Consider the following 16,687-nt stretch of genomic DNA (forward strand, 5'->3'; position numbering starts at 1 on the left):
ACTTGAGAAATTTTTTGACTTTCCACTCTGTTTTTAAACAAGAGAGGCTGCTTTCCCTTACACCCTCCCTCCCCCTTTTCTTTGTTAGAAGCGGGAGAGATCAGGCCATCCCAAGAGAAATGAGCAGGTGTGGCCATTTACAAGCATGTCTGGTTATATTATAAACCAGCATAAGAAAAGTTTGAAATGGTTTGAAAAGATCTTCTAAACAGTTGTAATGTTTCATCCCAAATCCTATTTATGCAAACAAGAGCTGACCAAGCTTACACTAAAAATCCAGCCTGCCCAAACCTTTAAAGATCTTGTAATTTTTTTTCTTAATTTTTTCCCCTCTTTGTTCTGTAGCATGTGAATAGGTACCTTTTTGGTAATCCTTGCCTCTGGACAAGAAGGAGAATTCTTTTGCCTTCTAAATGGCTAATAACAAAGCCGTTCTTGCTGTCTAACGATGAAAAGGGTAGCAGTCAAGTTCTTTTTCTTAGCTGGATTATGTAATTGGGGCATGTCATGGACAATTTTGAGAGAGAGCTCTGTTAAATGCTTTCAATGTAATGCAGTGTAATATTTTCATTTTATGTTTAACACAGTAATTTTGATTTAATGAATATTATTTATATTTCTGTACCCTGAAGTTTTTTGGGGGGGTTGTGTTAACATAAAACAAATGTGATGAATGTTGGCAGGGCTTTTTGTGTAACTTTATATAATGCAGTGAAACATATTCATAATTAGTTCAAACTCAGCAAAATATTGTTAAAAAACAGGAAAAAATACTTTTGCTGGAATTGTGGATTTGTTTTTTCTCTAATCCATTAACCACCTGGTCTTTGTTTTTTTCTTAAAAAGTGTTGTGGGCTTAAATGTTTTATTTTCTTGAAGGGTTTATGAATAGATTAATCATCTCACTAACTGCATTCTCACATTATAATTCACCTTCACCAACCCACAGCATCATTTTTGACCAAAGTAATGTCACTCACTGACATCTGCGGCAAGTACAAAAAGGACCCCCTAATGGCAGCCATTTTTATTTGCTTCTTAAGATCCAAAGGCTGCTGAAAGAACAATTGGATAAAGTTAAGAATTCGAGGGGCCTGATTTTCTTGTTCCTGTGAAATGAAACTTTAGTTCTTTTTCTTCTCATTCCCCTTAAAAGCAGAAGTCTGTTAGGGGGGATGTGGCTGTGTCAAAGCCGTTGGGATGCCACTGCTGATCACTTTAATTACTAGGACTAAGGAGGATAAAATTAAAAGTAGCACCATTGAAGCAGTGGAAGAAAGCTTGCCGAGATGTCGGTGAACTGTGAAATATAGAAATTGCATTCAAACACTTTTTTCTATAAGAGGGAAACAAGGAATTATATTATTTATTCCTGAAGAGTTTGCCCGTAATGTTGTAGAAGTTTTACTACCTAGGGATTCATGTTGCTGAAATTTAGACTATTACAAAGTGGGGCGGGGGAGACATACCAGGCTAAATTTTTATGTGCCATCTTTATGTATGAAAGACATGGGCAACACATGAATTATTTACCTATAAGTGATTACTTTTTTAAAATACGGGTGCCATTTCAAACTTCAAATGGAGACAACACAGGCAAATGTAAAGCGGAGGGAAATATCCTAGCACCCTTGATATAACGTATGCAGGTTTTTATCTGTTCTTTGTATGGCAAAATATTTTTTTTTTTGCTCATCATAATGGAGCTTTCTGGAAATTAAATAGATTTTGTGTGAGGAGGCGCTCTGTCTTTATAGCCCGATGTTGTGTTGTATGAGGTATTTTTTAGTGGTGTAGCAGAGGGCAGGGGGCTGTGACCCTAGGCGCAGAATATTGGGGGGCATGAGACAAGCCCCCTCTCTGCTCGCCCAGCCCCCGCCGCTGATAGGCAGGCGCTCACGCATCAGGCGGGGAGAGGGCACAGAGGGTGCTCTTCACCCTTTGCGCCAGGGCGGGAGGGACAAGGGCTGGGTGAATGCACTCCATCCCCGCTTGGGTGGCACACACACACACGCACACTGGGCACCTGTGGACAGCACAATGCCCCTGTGTATCCCCCCCCCCATCATATCCTTCTGCTGAAGGTGAACTTAGAAATTACCAGAGAACTGCCACCACTCCACATTTCTTTCTTCTTTCTGATAATGTTCATTGTGCTGTATCATGTAATGTGACATCATTGTGAGGCCCCTCCTCTCATCCAGTACAGTTAGGTAATTTTAGACTCCTGACTTAATGCTACTCTTTCCAGATGACAATGTGTATTACCACACCTACTTCAAAAGGTAGTAAGCTGGCCCTTCTACTGGGGGGGGGGCACAAATTCCTTCCCTGACAGCACCATTGACTTTATCATTGCCTACCAGCCATTAGGAGAAGAAATATGCAGTGAAATGGCATCACCTAATAGTTATGTTGTGGTTGTTTTGTTATACTAGATCAAAGTGTTTGTCAATTGCAAGATCTAGTTCTGCTCCATGTAATCAACAGATTGCATATTGTGAATGCTGTCAGGAGTCCAGGTTCCCAGCTTGATAACACAGTAAGCGTAGGTAATTAAAAAGGAGGATTGATTGCAAAAAACAAACAAATAGCTCTGGGAGGCTCTAACGAAGCCACCAACATTATCATTCAAGATAACCCTTCTGAAGACCCCTTCCGGTTGCTGCAGAATATATTAAACCGTCGTCCCTTACATCTCTTGTTTTACTTCCTGTCTAGCAGCCCTCCCATTTGCCGACTCTTTGGACTTATTGGATCAGCCCCAGCCTCTTCCTGTTCTGAAAAACTGTCTTGGTGTGTGTTAGAGCTTCCTGTTTGAGCTTCCTGAGAGCTTTGGCTGTGTTCCAGCCCGCTCTCAGTCGTTCCTTTGGCAACCAGCATTCCAATATCCGAAAGAAAGAAATATCAAACGCACTATTTCCGTATGATAAGATTGGGACCATTAAGATGGTAGCATCCAACACTGCAGTTTCATTTGCATAACGTGCAGTGGAAATTACTCTTCCTCTCTTGTCACCTGCAATCCCCCACCCCATGTCCTCAGAATGTGTTCCCAGTGGGATGGGAGACCCTCCAAAACAAATGGGGACAGGGCACAAGTGGGAGGGGAGGGAAGGAAGAGACCCTCGTGCTGTCCAGTGTTGGATACAGCCCAGAAACTGTTGAACTCTGTTTTACTTACGATGTCTTAACCAACGTGATGTAAGTCATAATGCGGGGAAGGGGGGAGGAGAAGAAATTCCAGATGCTTGAAATGTGATCTATTCCAGGTCTAAAATGCATTCCCCAGGGACACTTTTTAACAGCAATTTATCAAAAGCAAGAGACACTATACGGCAGCCTTCCGCAATCTGGTGCCCTTCAGCTGTTTTGAACTATAGTTTCCAATATCACTGAACAATGCCCATGGTGTCTGAGGCTGATGGAGTTGTAGTCCAAAATATCTGGTGGTTACCAAGTTGCAGAAAACTGCTATCATGACTATCTTTATTTGATCTGTCCTCATACATAATTTTGTAGGGTGGTTGTTAGAAGGCCAAGGGGGTAACTATGTTTTTAAAATGGTGTAGTTCAGGTACATTAATGGGAAGAGGTACTTGAATACCTAACATTCATGCGATGTTCAGATATCTCTTTTGAACAGGCCCTCTGCAGACAGCAGAGTAATCAAGTCAATTCATCAACAACTGACAAGAGTGGAAAACTTCAGCAAGAAGAAACTTTCAATAATATTTAAAGTAACATTCAGACTTTCCCCTACAACTTTATGTAGAAATGTTGGGATTCTGTAAGACATTGGCAGTAGCCAATCTGCTGCAAGTTACTGGTTCTTCCTCCGAACTGAACCAACAATTTAGGAAGATAGATGATTTTCCCTCTGTGTCAACTTCTCTATCATACTGGGCCATTAAGTGCTCCTGGTCAGTTGTTAAATAGATTTTATACTAACTCATTTAGACCAATGTGAACATTCATAGCAAATCTATCCTTTTGTTGTTGCATTTATTTATTCTGAGTTTTTTATTCCCAGTTTGGTTGTTTGATGTTGTAGATCCATACATGCCAAGGGTCCAGGTAGGGATGTGACCTTTACTTTATAACATAAATATACGGAGTTGCAGTAAAACAGGTTGAGGTATCAGTTGGTTGGCCATAAATGGAACTGAATTTGTAGTAGTTTGAATGTAGTGAGTAGATTAAATGTATATTTTTGATGGGATTGTTGCTGGATGTGCCTTTTCGAGTGTGAAAGCAAACAAATCAAATATGCAATTCTGCAACAGAGCTCCAAGGCCCGGGCAAAATTGTCTTTATAGTGTTAGGACATTAGCAGAAAAGTAAATCAAGGCAATCTGATAGGAAAACAGTATTCTGTCAATCAGGCTCAAGATATTGTGCTGTGTCCATATACTTTGTTTACTGTAGGGTTTTATGAGTTGTAACCTGCCCATGCAAGCTGTTAATGAGGCTAAATCTTGCTGCTTGAGGATTGAATTACAGCACACCTCTGGGCTAATGGTTATAAACAGAAAGTCCCATTAGGGCTGCATTCTGATTCATTCATTTGCATTTTTCCTATTGTACCAAGAACAATGATGAGTAAATAGCTACAAACAAACAATTTACATGGAAATGGGTAAAATGTCCCTAATTAGTATTTTGTGTTTGTTTTATTACTGATTGCTTAAGCTAAAAACTGGTATGTTGCAGGACACTTAATGAGCAATGCCAGGTGTGGATTATTCCATGTCTTACCATTCTTTGTAAGAAAAGTAAATTGCTAGTACTGTTTTTGCAGACTGCAACAACTTACTTGAAGGCCATCTACAAATACCTTAGGAGAAATATCAGTCAATTTTGGTCCATGATGTATCCTTTTTTTCATCACTGAATAATAGCCATTCAACACATTAATGATTGGCATTTTTTATTACTTGGTGTGTTCAGTTGTCACTGTGCATTTTTCACTTAAAAACAGGTGTTTCTGTTACAGTTCACATGCTGCTGCTGCTTTTCTTTCTTTGTATGTATGTATGTCTGCTTCTGTCATGTTTTCTGTTGCTTCATTGCAGTGACAAGATTTGCTGATTTGTTCTCCACGTGTGTGTGTTTTTTTTGGGGGGGGGGCGCTTTGTTTTGGTGGCATTTCACTAAAACAAGAATACGCTATCCCCAAATGCATATAATGGGTTCATAAGGTAATCATAAGCTTGATATTTTGGCTATTTAGGGTGAATAAAGATTGTAACAAAGTTAAGGTGTGCTCACAAAAATTCAGCCCTTTGAAATAATAGCACAGACACAGACTTTCTGTGCAACAGTGTTTGTCTAAAACCAAAACTTAAGGACGCTTATTTCTCCGCCAGCCATTGTACTTGGATCTGGACTTTCTAAGCAAAACTTGATTGTATCTTACCCAGCAGTGCTAATCCAATGGCCTCACATAATATTTTGTAGCTGTTTGGAGTGCTGAGCATGCAAAGTAATATAAGGACCGGTTTGTGGGTATGTGTATGATTCTGCACATGGTACTTGAGCATTGATTCCTGAGAGTATTAATTTTGGAAGAGTTATAAACAAGGCAGTAGTGCATCAAGCTAGGAATATGTGTGGATAGATAAAACACCCCCTTTTTTCAGCAGACACCTCACTTTTAGAACAAGCAAAGGGCAGGGCTGATTATAGTTAATGATAGATACTCAGATTCATTGATTGATAATATGAACTGAAATGAGAATTTAAACGTTCCAGTGTGGTGCTGGTGATTGTAACTCTTGGAAATTATTGTCAGGAAGAGCTTTTGCTGGACTACATTAATGATTTGGGGTTTTATCCAGACCTTGAGCTAATAGCCATCTGTTTGCCACTGCACCACTGTATCCAGTGCACCAGGGGTCGGCCAACTAAGGCCCGGGGACCGGATGTGGCCCATTGGGCTTGTAAATCCGGCCTGCGGACCCTGCCACCCACTCAGTCAGTCCCTGCTCTAAAGCGCCATGGTGCAGAGAGCTTGCCGCACGGGGGCTGACTTCTGTGATGCTGGCACAGCTTTGGATTGGCTACAGGAAGCTCCTGCAGCCAATCCCAAACTGCAGATGCCTCTGGGCGATGCCCCTTTCTTCCCGCTGACTCAGCCGCGTATGGCCAAGAGCCAAGTAGGAGGAAGCAGCGGGGAGGCTGCCTCCACCGCTGCCCAGGCCAGTGGCATGGGCTCTGCGCCCCACAGACCCCTGGTCAAGGCAGACGACGACGCTGCCAAAGGCGAGACAGTGGCTGCGACGTGAATGGCGGCACGGGGGGTCCCTTCAGGAGAGGGGGGTCCAGCCCCCCACAAGGTCTGAGGGAAAGTGGACCAGCCCCCTCCTGAAAAAGTTTGCTGACCCCTACAGTACATCCTCATGCTTGGAAGAAAGGAAAAACACTACCAGGAAATACAAAAACAGTAATTGTGTCCATAGCATTCTTAGAAATACTGCCACAATCCAGCAGCCAGAGCAAGTGCCACATGCCGCCTACACATGGAGAAAGTCAATTAACTTAGGGTTGCCTTATGTCTGGTTTTTCCTGGACATGTACTTTTTTTCAGGGTAAAAATTTATGTCCAGGCAGATTTTTAAATTTTTTGCGAAATGTCTGGATTTTTTAAATGCTCTTATGACATCGCAGTAAATAGAAGAAGATGTGGGGAGTGGAGGCAACATGCTTCGAGCAGCTGTGCTTTGTTTTGAAGGCACACGGCCTAAACTTAAAATCAGATTTTTTTAAAAAAAAATTGTTCTTTTAAAAGTTGAAAGCGGTTCTGAGAGAGAGGCGCATGCCGGGGGGGGAAGGCATTGTGCTGCAGCAGCCTTGGCTCAGAGCACGCCAGGAGCACCACAGAAGATCGGAGATGGAAGTTTGAGCCCTACCAGGGGATGTGGGAATATGCCTCCATTCACTTTTTCATGCTGAGCAAAAGAAGTTGTGGCGGAGGCAAAAGTAAGGGAGCAGCAGGGTCTGAAACCCACACTGCAAATACAGTGGTTAGAGTCCTCTAACAATTTAGCTACCACATAAGGCATCATAGGTCATTCCCCACTCACCCACCTTCCCAGCCAGCTCCAAGGCTGAGGCTTAGATGCTAGGAGTACAGGGGCTGGAGGAGGAGCCTGAGCCTAGGTCAGGCATGTCCATAGTCCGTTTTGGGGGACCATTCCGGCCCACTGGTCAGTTTAATCTGGCCCCCACAGGCAGTTCCTACCCTCATCAAATCTGGCCCTCTTTGAAAAAAGTTTGGACACCCCTGGCCTAGGTGTTATATATTGTATCCTGAAGGTCCTTGGTTCAGATCCAGCAAACCCATGCTACAAAAAGGAGGAGAGGTCCCCAATACTCAAGCATACCTGAGCCAGTCAGGAGAATCACATATGGCAATGTCAAAACCTTTATTGAACAGCATCTGAGATGAAGGGTATCCTGAATGGGAAAGACAACTGTGTGGGCAATTCTAGAAGGAAGTATGTGCAGTGGCTTGGCAGGCAGCAGGGTAGCAGATCCAGTGTTCCTTATGGCACCAGCAACCAGGGGAATCCTATGCTCTGTCAGGGCAACATGGGCAAAGCAGTCAGCAATTTAAACAAAAAATAAATAAACCAGCTGCCTATTGAAAACTTTCCTACATATAGAAAGCTGAACCGGAACAGTTTCCACTAATACAGTTTTCTGCAACCCAGTGGTGGAAAACGTCTAGACCATGAGCCTAATCTGGCCTTCTAGGCCACTCAATCTGGTTGGCCATGCATGTCCCAGCGAGCCCTGCCTACCTTCCAGTCATTGTACATCATTTACATGACACCACATCTTTAGGCAACTTTCTTGCCTGATTACACCTAAGCAAGTGCCTTCAATGCTGATCAGAACTACTGGGCTTCAATTGGGACTTTTCTGAGAACCCCCATTGCACTGCTGTGTAAGCACTGCCCACAAGATCTGGCAGTGGACAGATCCTGGCCAGGCTAGTGGAAAAGGAACAACAGAAACTGCTGTGCTCCTTTTGCTAATCTTACTAACATTCCAATTGTTTGCCTATCTACTCTACTTCTCACTGCGTTCAATGGAATTTACTTCCAGGTAAGCATGTATTCTGTAATGTTCTATAAAGGCCCACTCTGTGAAGCGGAGTATATCATAGAATCCAGAGGCACTACCTTGGGCCGAAGGTGCATGCTTGATGTTGTATGCTTGATGTTGCATTGTCAGGAGGAGGCGCATTGTTGGAAGGAGGCCTTGCCTGGCGCCATGCAGCTTCAGTTGTCATGGCTCCTCCTCTCTTGCACTCAGGAGGAGCCTGCCTTTGATGCTGTGCCATACTCAGCTTCACAGTTTGGCCTTCTCGATCCCCTCAATATTTGGGTGTTGAACCCACTGCTAAGGAATACTGGGGATGCTGATGACACCTCCACCACCTAGAGTTGGCGCACCTGATAGAATCGTAGGATTGTAGAGTTGGAAGGGCGGCATCTAGTCCAGTCCCCTGCAGTGCAGGAAATCTCAGCTAAAGCATCCACGACAGATGGCCATCCAGCCTCTGCTTAAAAACCTCCAAGGAAGGAGAGTCCACAATCTCCCAAGGGAGTCCATGCCACTGTCAAACAGCTCTTAACTGTCAGAAAGTTCTTCCTGGTGTTTTGTTGAAATCTGCTTTCTGGTAACTTGAATCTATTGGTTTAAGTCCTACCCTCCAGAGCAAGAGAAAACAAGCTTGCTCCATCTTCCAGATGTGTGCGCGCATGTGTGTGTTTGTGCTTGTGGGACATGAGGATCCTTCTTGGACTTCTGCTGTTGTGGGGCCTGGGACTAGGAGGATCGTGTTTGGAAGGCTGTGTGTGCTCAGTTTTTGAATGTATTTTAGTTTTATTTGGCTTTATTCCATTTGAGTGAATTGTGTTTCTTTATTTTTCTTTATTTGTTCTTTTTTACTTCTTGCCTTATTCTGCTTTGTTTTGCCCTGCCCAACACTGGAATGCAGTCCTTGGAAGGCATTTGAATCTGGCACTCCAGCTAAAAGAGATTCCCTATATCTGCCACAATTCTGTTCAGGTGTTGGAGAAGGGTACTGAGAAGGGGCTTACATAACACATACCTTTACCTGGAGTGTGTTTAATTCTCTCTGACACTTGGCCAGGATGATATAGTCCACCAGGCTCACTCTAGAACGAAAGAATTTACACTGGTAATTTGATTATTTCCTTGAGCAATGTATATCTTTCAAGTTAATTGTGTGTTAATGTTTTTATCCCAGCCTTCCTCCATATGCAATGTTCATCACTTGGGGTTTCCATTCAAGTATTAACCAAGTCCTGATTTGCTTAACTTAAGAGAAGAAACCTTCAGAATATTCCTCTGTTACAGGCAGATATTTTACATGTACTTATTCTGTCAAACAGGAATTCCAAAACAAATGTATATTTCCATAACAAGCTTTAAAATATTTTGTTCCTCCAAAGTGGGAAGATCTTAGTATCCATAGCTTTTTAATATTTTAATATTTTAAATACTGATTCAGTAGGGATTGTTAGAAAATAAAATTTCAGCTTAGTGTATTTCCATTTTGCACCAGTATCAATATTAAATAAGAGTGAACCTACTAATATAAATGGAGCTTCTTTCTGATACCGGGGCTGAACTGTAATTCTTTCCATTCATTATTTGACTGTGTACATCTCCTTTTAAAGATGTATTAGCACTTTGAAATCAGTAAGACTTGAACATACTGTGGTGTTGCATGGTGGCCATAAGTTTTGGGTACCTATCAGCCTCAGATTACATTCTTATAAACCAGTTAATTTTTTAAAGATCTAATACAATAATTGGAGACATTATTAGGGTTAAAAAAAAGAACTGATTCCAGGATGGCTCTAAAAAGTGTTTTGTTGACACCCAACTGATATGGAGCTTCCTATTTATAACATGGGCCAAGCACCATGCTGTAAACCAGTTACTATCATGATGATCAGATTGAGAATGAAATTGCATTTCTGTCAATTACTGAGTTGGCAACTGTTCAATATATCTTAGCAGCAAGATGAAGAGCGGCGTCGGCAGCTGAGAGAGAGAGCTCGTCAGCTAATAGCAGAAGCTCGATCTGGAGTGAAGATGTCAGAACTTCCTAGCTACAGTGAAATGGCTGCAGAAAAGTTGAAAGAAAGGTCAAAGGCATCTGGAGGTGAGTTAAGAAACCTTGTATCTCATTCCTATGGCAACGCAGAAACCTGAGGAAGACCTTCTTGAAATTTGCTTTTATTCAGACTTCAAATGAGCTTACTGGTAATTTTTGTTCACCAAATACACGTATCTATAGATATATGCCATATCTCTTAATTTCACACAGTCAGAAGAATAGCGCTTCTCTTCACAACGTGAATAAAATTATTGAGCTAGATGTAGCCAGAACTATTGTATTTGAGATCAGGGATGTATCAGAACAACTGATTCAGATAGCAGGCGTCAGGTGTGTCCAATTACAACAGAGCAAGGCTTTGTTAGGGAAATACCCCTTGGGGTGAGTTTACACAACTTGATGTGTAGTGGGACAATTCACTTCAGAACACGTGTGTACAAAAGGCTCTTGTTTAACTAAATGAAGCTAGTTCCACTAGGAGAAGAAGAATGTCCCAAGTTTAGGCACAGACAAAGACTTTCTTTGTCTTGGATACAATGATCACCGGGCCTGGTTTTGATTTATTGGTAATTGTTTTGTGATGGTTACCCATCCTGAAAGTCATGTGTTAAGATGGAAAGGGGGAATATACATATAATTAATTAATTTGAGAACACCGTTCTTTAATGTTTCTGTGAAACATTGTGGCATCAGATCATTAGAGTAAATGATCTGCAACACCTTTGCAAGTATAAAGTTCTATGATTCTTTTAGTATCTTTTTAGGGCTATACCAAAACATAGGTGCAGCAGCTAATCCTATTTGCTTCCATGCAGCCTTTAATAGCTTGTTCAACAAATCTTTATTAAATGTTTTGGACAAGACCTACACTTGGCATAATGTTAGCATTTTGCAGGAATTTGACAGTCCAAATTCAGCAGCAAAATGCACAGGGATTTAAGTTACTTGCGTGTGAACAAGTCAAGCAGTAGTTGTAGATGCCACACGTATGTAATTTCACATCTCTTTTTGCATTTTTCATCTCAATTTAGTATGTTAATTTTATTAGTACATAGGTTGCAGGCTTTTTTATCTTTAATTTTGGCCACCGGTTAAATTGTCGAGGGAAATTGAATATTTTTCTATTGTTTTCCCCCTCTAGACTTGTCCTTGTCTTTACTGAATTTGTAAGCACTCTCAGAGATAATCTTTTATTTGGCACAAGCACAAAAAGTCTTATAGCTTCCTTCTCTTCTTTTGTCTTGATTTTGAATGAGGCACTTTAAAAAGGGGGGTGAAGCTCATTTGGCATTTTTGGTAAGATTTAACTCCCCTCAAAACATATTTAGCTGATCATGACTTATGAGCTATTTCAAACACTGTGGCTTGTCTTCATTGTAGTGCTAAGGGAGTCGTTTCACCAGGGCAACATCGGGGGGGGGGGAGGGGATATACACCTAAAATATTTTAAGTGTGCATTTAGAACATATGTTTGTAGATCTTCTTGCCTGATCATTTACTTGCCATGTGTGTCCATCAGCTGTCAGATTTTCTCCCTGCTCATATCAGTGCCACACAACTATTTTTATATCCTGCTGTTGCTCTGTAGAAGGCCAGTGTATGGCTGCTAATGGATATTGTTGCCTGCCGCCTCAGTCTCCGTGTGAGATTCATGGGGTTCCAGGCACTTACCCAGGGTTCATGTTTCCTTTGGAATGAGGCACAGTGGAAGACCGTGGTGTCTTTATGAGATATGGTTTATTTACACATATATGCAACTTAGTATGGAGGAGTTCACAGCATTAACACCCCAAGAGGGCCTTGCTTCCGCCATAGCCTCAGCACAACATTTACCTTGGCAAGTCTACATTTGGTGAAGAAGCACATAAACTGCTTTCGGAAAACCAAATAATTTTAATTTTACCTTCTGAAGATGTCAGTAATGCTGAATAAAATTAAAAACTATTAATATGTAATACAACTACAAGTCTTGGCAATCATTTTAAACCATTTCAATGCAACTGTACACACATTTAACTAAATTATATTAATCTAAGCAAAATATCTTTGGAATTCCCAAATAGCACCCCTCATTTTTGGAATATAAAAAATCAACACAAGTCTGCTATTTTTTTGAATAATATATTAAAGATAAGGGCACATATTTATACCCTTTCCTCTGTACTCATTCTGAGTGTTCAATACAATATACCCCATTACATCTGTGTAGAACTTTCTTATTTGTCTGTTAGTTTCAGTGTTGACATTGACAACATTGATCTTCCCAGCTTTCATTCTCCCCACAGATAATCAAGCATAACACCAGTTTATCTCATTTTACTCATTGTGTTGTTTCCATGACTGACTCAGTGCCTAGAGCTGCAGCTCAGCACAGTTCTGCTTCAAAGTTGTGACCACCTACTGCTCATAGAGGAGGAGGATGACCAAGATGTTAAAGGGTCTGGAAACCAAACTTTATGAGGAACAGTTGAGGGAGTTGGGTATGTTTTGTCTGGAAAAGAGGAGACTGAGTGGTGATACAATAGCCATCTTCAAATATCTAAAGGGCTGTCACATGGGAAATGGAGTAAGCTTGTTTTCTCGTGTTCCAGAGGCTAGGACCCAATCTAATGGATTTAGATTATAAGAAAGGAGAGTCTGACTAAACATTAGGAATAACCTTCTGACAATAAGAGCTGCTAGGCAATGGAACAGACTTCGTCAGGAGGTTGTGGACTCTCTTCCATTGGCGATTTTTAAGCAGAGTTTGGATGGCCATCAGTCAGGGATGCTTTAGTTGTGATTCCTGCATCGCAGAGGGCTGGACTAGATGACCCTTTGGAGACCTTCCAACGCTACAATTCCACCTGGCATGCTCAGAACAAGCTAAATGGATTGACACTATAAACAGTTTAGTTAATGTGATGGTGCTGTTGTACAGAAACAAGCAAGGAGAGATCAGATACATGGCACTCCTTGAGGAGTCAGCTTGTTCTTCAAGCTGACAGAGTGAAATTTCTGCACACGGGAAATGTTCAGGTTTACAGACAGGGTGTGGATCCAGGTGACTGGAGACATACCAAGCAGTGTTCCAGAAGATAACCAGTAGATTCACAACCCTCTCTTGAGACCTGCAGTTTTAGAGTTTCAGCAGAATGGCTTATAGTAAGGCTTGTACCCATTTTTGGTGGCACCATGTTTTTACTCCTAAAATGTTGTCTGAATACTTTAGAGAAAATTATGAGTTTGGCATGTTTCTAATTTTGCCATTTTGGAGGTTTACTGAAGAAAAAAAGAGATGGGTGACTTACCCCAAGCTTTCCCTGTTTAAACTCAAAACTGATGGGAAATCTCCCAGCCAAAATCAGGAGATCATAGACAGTGGCAGAGAATGGTGTGCCCGGTTCAATCTCTGAGGGGGGTGACAAGAAGGGACCCCACGGGGGGCTCGCCCTACTGGCCCCAGCCGCTGCAGCCGCATGCGGAGGATCCTCCGCTCATGACTGCAGTGGCGGTGAAGGGATCCCACCACCATCCACATGGTGCTCAAGTGGTGCCGTTGGCAAACTGCCCAGCTGCGCATGCGTGCGCAGTATGTACGACGCATGCACGTGTGTAGCCCCATGCATGCGCAGTACATACATTGCACGCACATGCACCGCTGGGTGGTTTGCCCCGACACCCCACACTGGATGCTGGTTAGCCTTCCTTCGCCCCTGATAACAGATCATTTTCTAAAATGAAAAGGGGGGGTATGGAAAAAAATACTGCATTCCTCCCTTCCAGCCCTGGCCCTCCCACCAGCCCTTCCCTTCCAAATTGTGCCCAAAATTGTCAAGTTGGATCTGCAATTATATAAAAAGGCAGAAAATCATGTTCTAAGGTGATATGAAAGGCAAAATCAGACTTCAAATTTGAGTGCTGCACATAATAGGTTTTATTCAATGTATCAGTATTCTAGTGACTCAAAGCATTCTCCTTGCACAATGGAATGTTCTCCCTTTCTACTCCTGTGTTCCATAAATCTGTCCAACACACCAGAGCAGATTTGGGGGTGGCAACAGGCATCTGCAGGAGGAATAGAAGGGGCAAATCCAATTGTGATGTAAAAAGTGTAAAAGGTAAGTCAGCTAGAAGAAAGCACATTGAGTTTACAAGGTCCAAACATTAGAATGTTCACCAATATTCAAAGATAAAGTGAAACCTTCTAGAATATAGGGGCACCCTTTCATGACAAGTCTTGTAAGCGCATCAGTGTCATGGCAAATGCCAGCAGACCCCCATAAAAACAAAAGAGGAACCCTCTTGGGTCAGACCAAAAGCCCATCTGGTCCAGCATTCTGTTCTCTCAGTGCCCAGCCAGATGCCCATGGAAAGCCTCCAAAGAGAACCCAAGTGCAATAGCAGTTTCCCCACAGGGTTTTCAGAGGCACACTGCCCCTAACAGCAGAGGCAGAACATGGATAGCAGCCTCTGACAGCCTTCAATTTCTCTCATTCTCTTTTAAATCTATGTTAAAATTGTTGGCTATAACTACACTTTGTTGTAGTGAATTACATAGTTTAGCTAGGTGCTGTGTACTACCTTTTATTTGCCCTGAATCCTCCAACATTCAACTTGATGACCTCAGGTTCTCTTACTATATGAGAGAGAGATTCTTTCTAGCTACTTTCTGTACACCAAGTAGCACTTAACATGTTATTCCTAACAGGGGCAAAGCTGCACAAATGCTTAGGCATATTTTGTGTCCAAGAAAGCACAGCAACCAGTCATGTCCCCAAAAACAATAATAAAACCTCCTTTAAGCTATTTGAAGATTATTGCCAAGTACATCAAAAATAAGGTCAGGGTCAGAACTGTTGAGGCTCAGAAAGAAAGAAATCTTCAGGCTAGATTCAACATTGTGATGAGACACTCAGCTGCACATTGACCTCAGCAAGATCGGAGCTCCTCACTCCAGATGGAAATAATGCTTTGTGTGTCAGACAATGCAAAAGTCATGCATGCCCTAGAAGAATGGTTGTGAACATAATCTAAGTCTGCTGGATCAGGACAATCTAATGCAGCATCCCGTTCTCACAGTGGCCAACCAGACTGAAAGCAACAACAACAATGAATACCAATCATATTCACTGGGTCGGTTTCCATTCTGGACATGGGACAAATAAGCACACATTACCAATTTCCACTCCCTTTTCCATTTATGTCAGAATTCCATGTAGGGGTTCATTGCTTGGGGTGGGGTGCTTGTTAGCTAGGATGTCCTCTTTCCGAAGTCAGGGATAGCAGTCTAGGGACAGCTACTACTAATCCTGTCCTGAGCCAAATATAAAGAAACTGCCCCTGGTGGACAGAGATCACTCTTTGTTCAGTGTCCCATCCTCTATCTGGCAAATGAGTAGAAGAATTTACAGGGTAGCAAAATCTGTGTGCTCTTCCTCACAGCTGCAGCAATACTCTTAATCTGCACAGCGATTTATTCTTCTGTTTTACAGAACATAGGAATCTGTGATAGACTGATCCTATTGTCTACTCATAGTAGCAGCACAAACAGGTGTAACTCCAGTAGGTGCTTTAACATCCTCTCCACTTGGCTGAGCCGTAAACTTGAATTTAAGTTAACAATGCACAGCTTGGCATGTTACAAACAGGATGTATATACAGTGTGTGTGCAACTGATATTTTCTTTGAAGAGCATTATTTTTCTATGGACCAATTGCTACATTTCAGTGACTTTTCCCATTTCTGTGTCATAAATGATGAATGTGTTCAGTTGACACTAAAACACTAAAAGTTTTCATTGATGTGTTGTGGTGCATGTACAGGATGAAAAGCACTAACTTTGTTATGACATGTTCCCACAGATGAGGGTGGAAATGATAATATTGAGGTAGTTACTAATGAGGAGATTCCTGAATGCACTGTTACTGCCGGTGAAGATCAACATACTAACCTAGAAAATGACCTTGATTCTGATGGTAATTAAACTAATGGCTATTTTGTGTCTTTTGCATGACTAACACCAGTTTCCTCATCAGTGCCTTTTGTATTATGTCAGCCTAGTATTACATCTGTTTGGGACCTTTATAACCCTTGGATTAATTTATCTTTCATGAATGCCTTCTCTGCATGATTAGTATGGTTTCAGTTAACAAGAAAATGATTGATTATTAAAGATTTTAATATATGTTTCTAATATCTCCAAAATGGGGTAAGAATTAACAGAATATTTTTTTTGTTCTGCATATGTAGTTATTTTAAGTTAATTTGAACTGGACAGTATTGTTACCTGCAATAATTTATGTAGATTTTATGACTGAGTGATTTGCAAAATGAAAATGGTGGCTAATGGCAAAGGCTGAAGCCCTGTGTACATTTACTTGGCAGTAGACCCCATATATTAAGGCTATACATCCAAATTATGAATCATCTAAAGCAGGGATCAAAGTGAGCCTCTGTTGATTAGAGAGGAACTCCCCCATCTCACATGGACAGGGAGAATTCCCATAATCATAGCAGCATCTTTTAAAGTCTGCTATAACTTAT

The 16,687-nt window shown here is 41.7% G+C and overlaps 1 protein-coding gene across 10 annotated transcripts in view; it reads left to right on the top strand.

Annotated features, from left to right (window-relative positions):
- The window catches only part of EHBP1 (EH domain binding protein 1), a 270,182-nt gene that overhangs the window by 180,909 nt on the left and 72,586 nt on the right, over positions 1-16,687 (top strand). For 5 of the 10 annotated variants that reach the window (XM_083435286.1, XM_083435287.1, XM_083435283.1 and 2 more), the window contains 2 exons: positions 10,060-10,207; positions 16,006-16,119. In XM_083435286.1, coding sequence (XP_083291412.1) covers positions 10,060-10,207; positions 16,006-16,119 — 262 coding nt within the window. The remainder of the gene's footprint in view (positions 1-10,059; positions 10,208-16,005; positions 16,120-16,687) is intronic. The other 5 variants (XM_083435289.1, XM_083435290.1, XM_083435291.1 and 2 more) reach the window with 1 other exon arrangement.

The sequence above is a fragment of the Podarcis tiliguerta genome, assembly GCF_965153285.1.
Source record: "Podarcis tiliguerta genome assembly, chromosome: 3".
NCBI classification, from domain to species: Eukaryota; Metazoa; Chordata; class Lepidosauria; order Squamata; family Lacertidae; genus Podarcis; species Podarcis tiliguerta.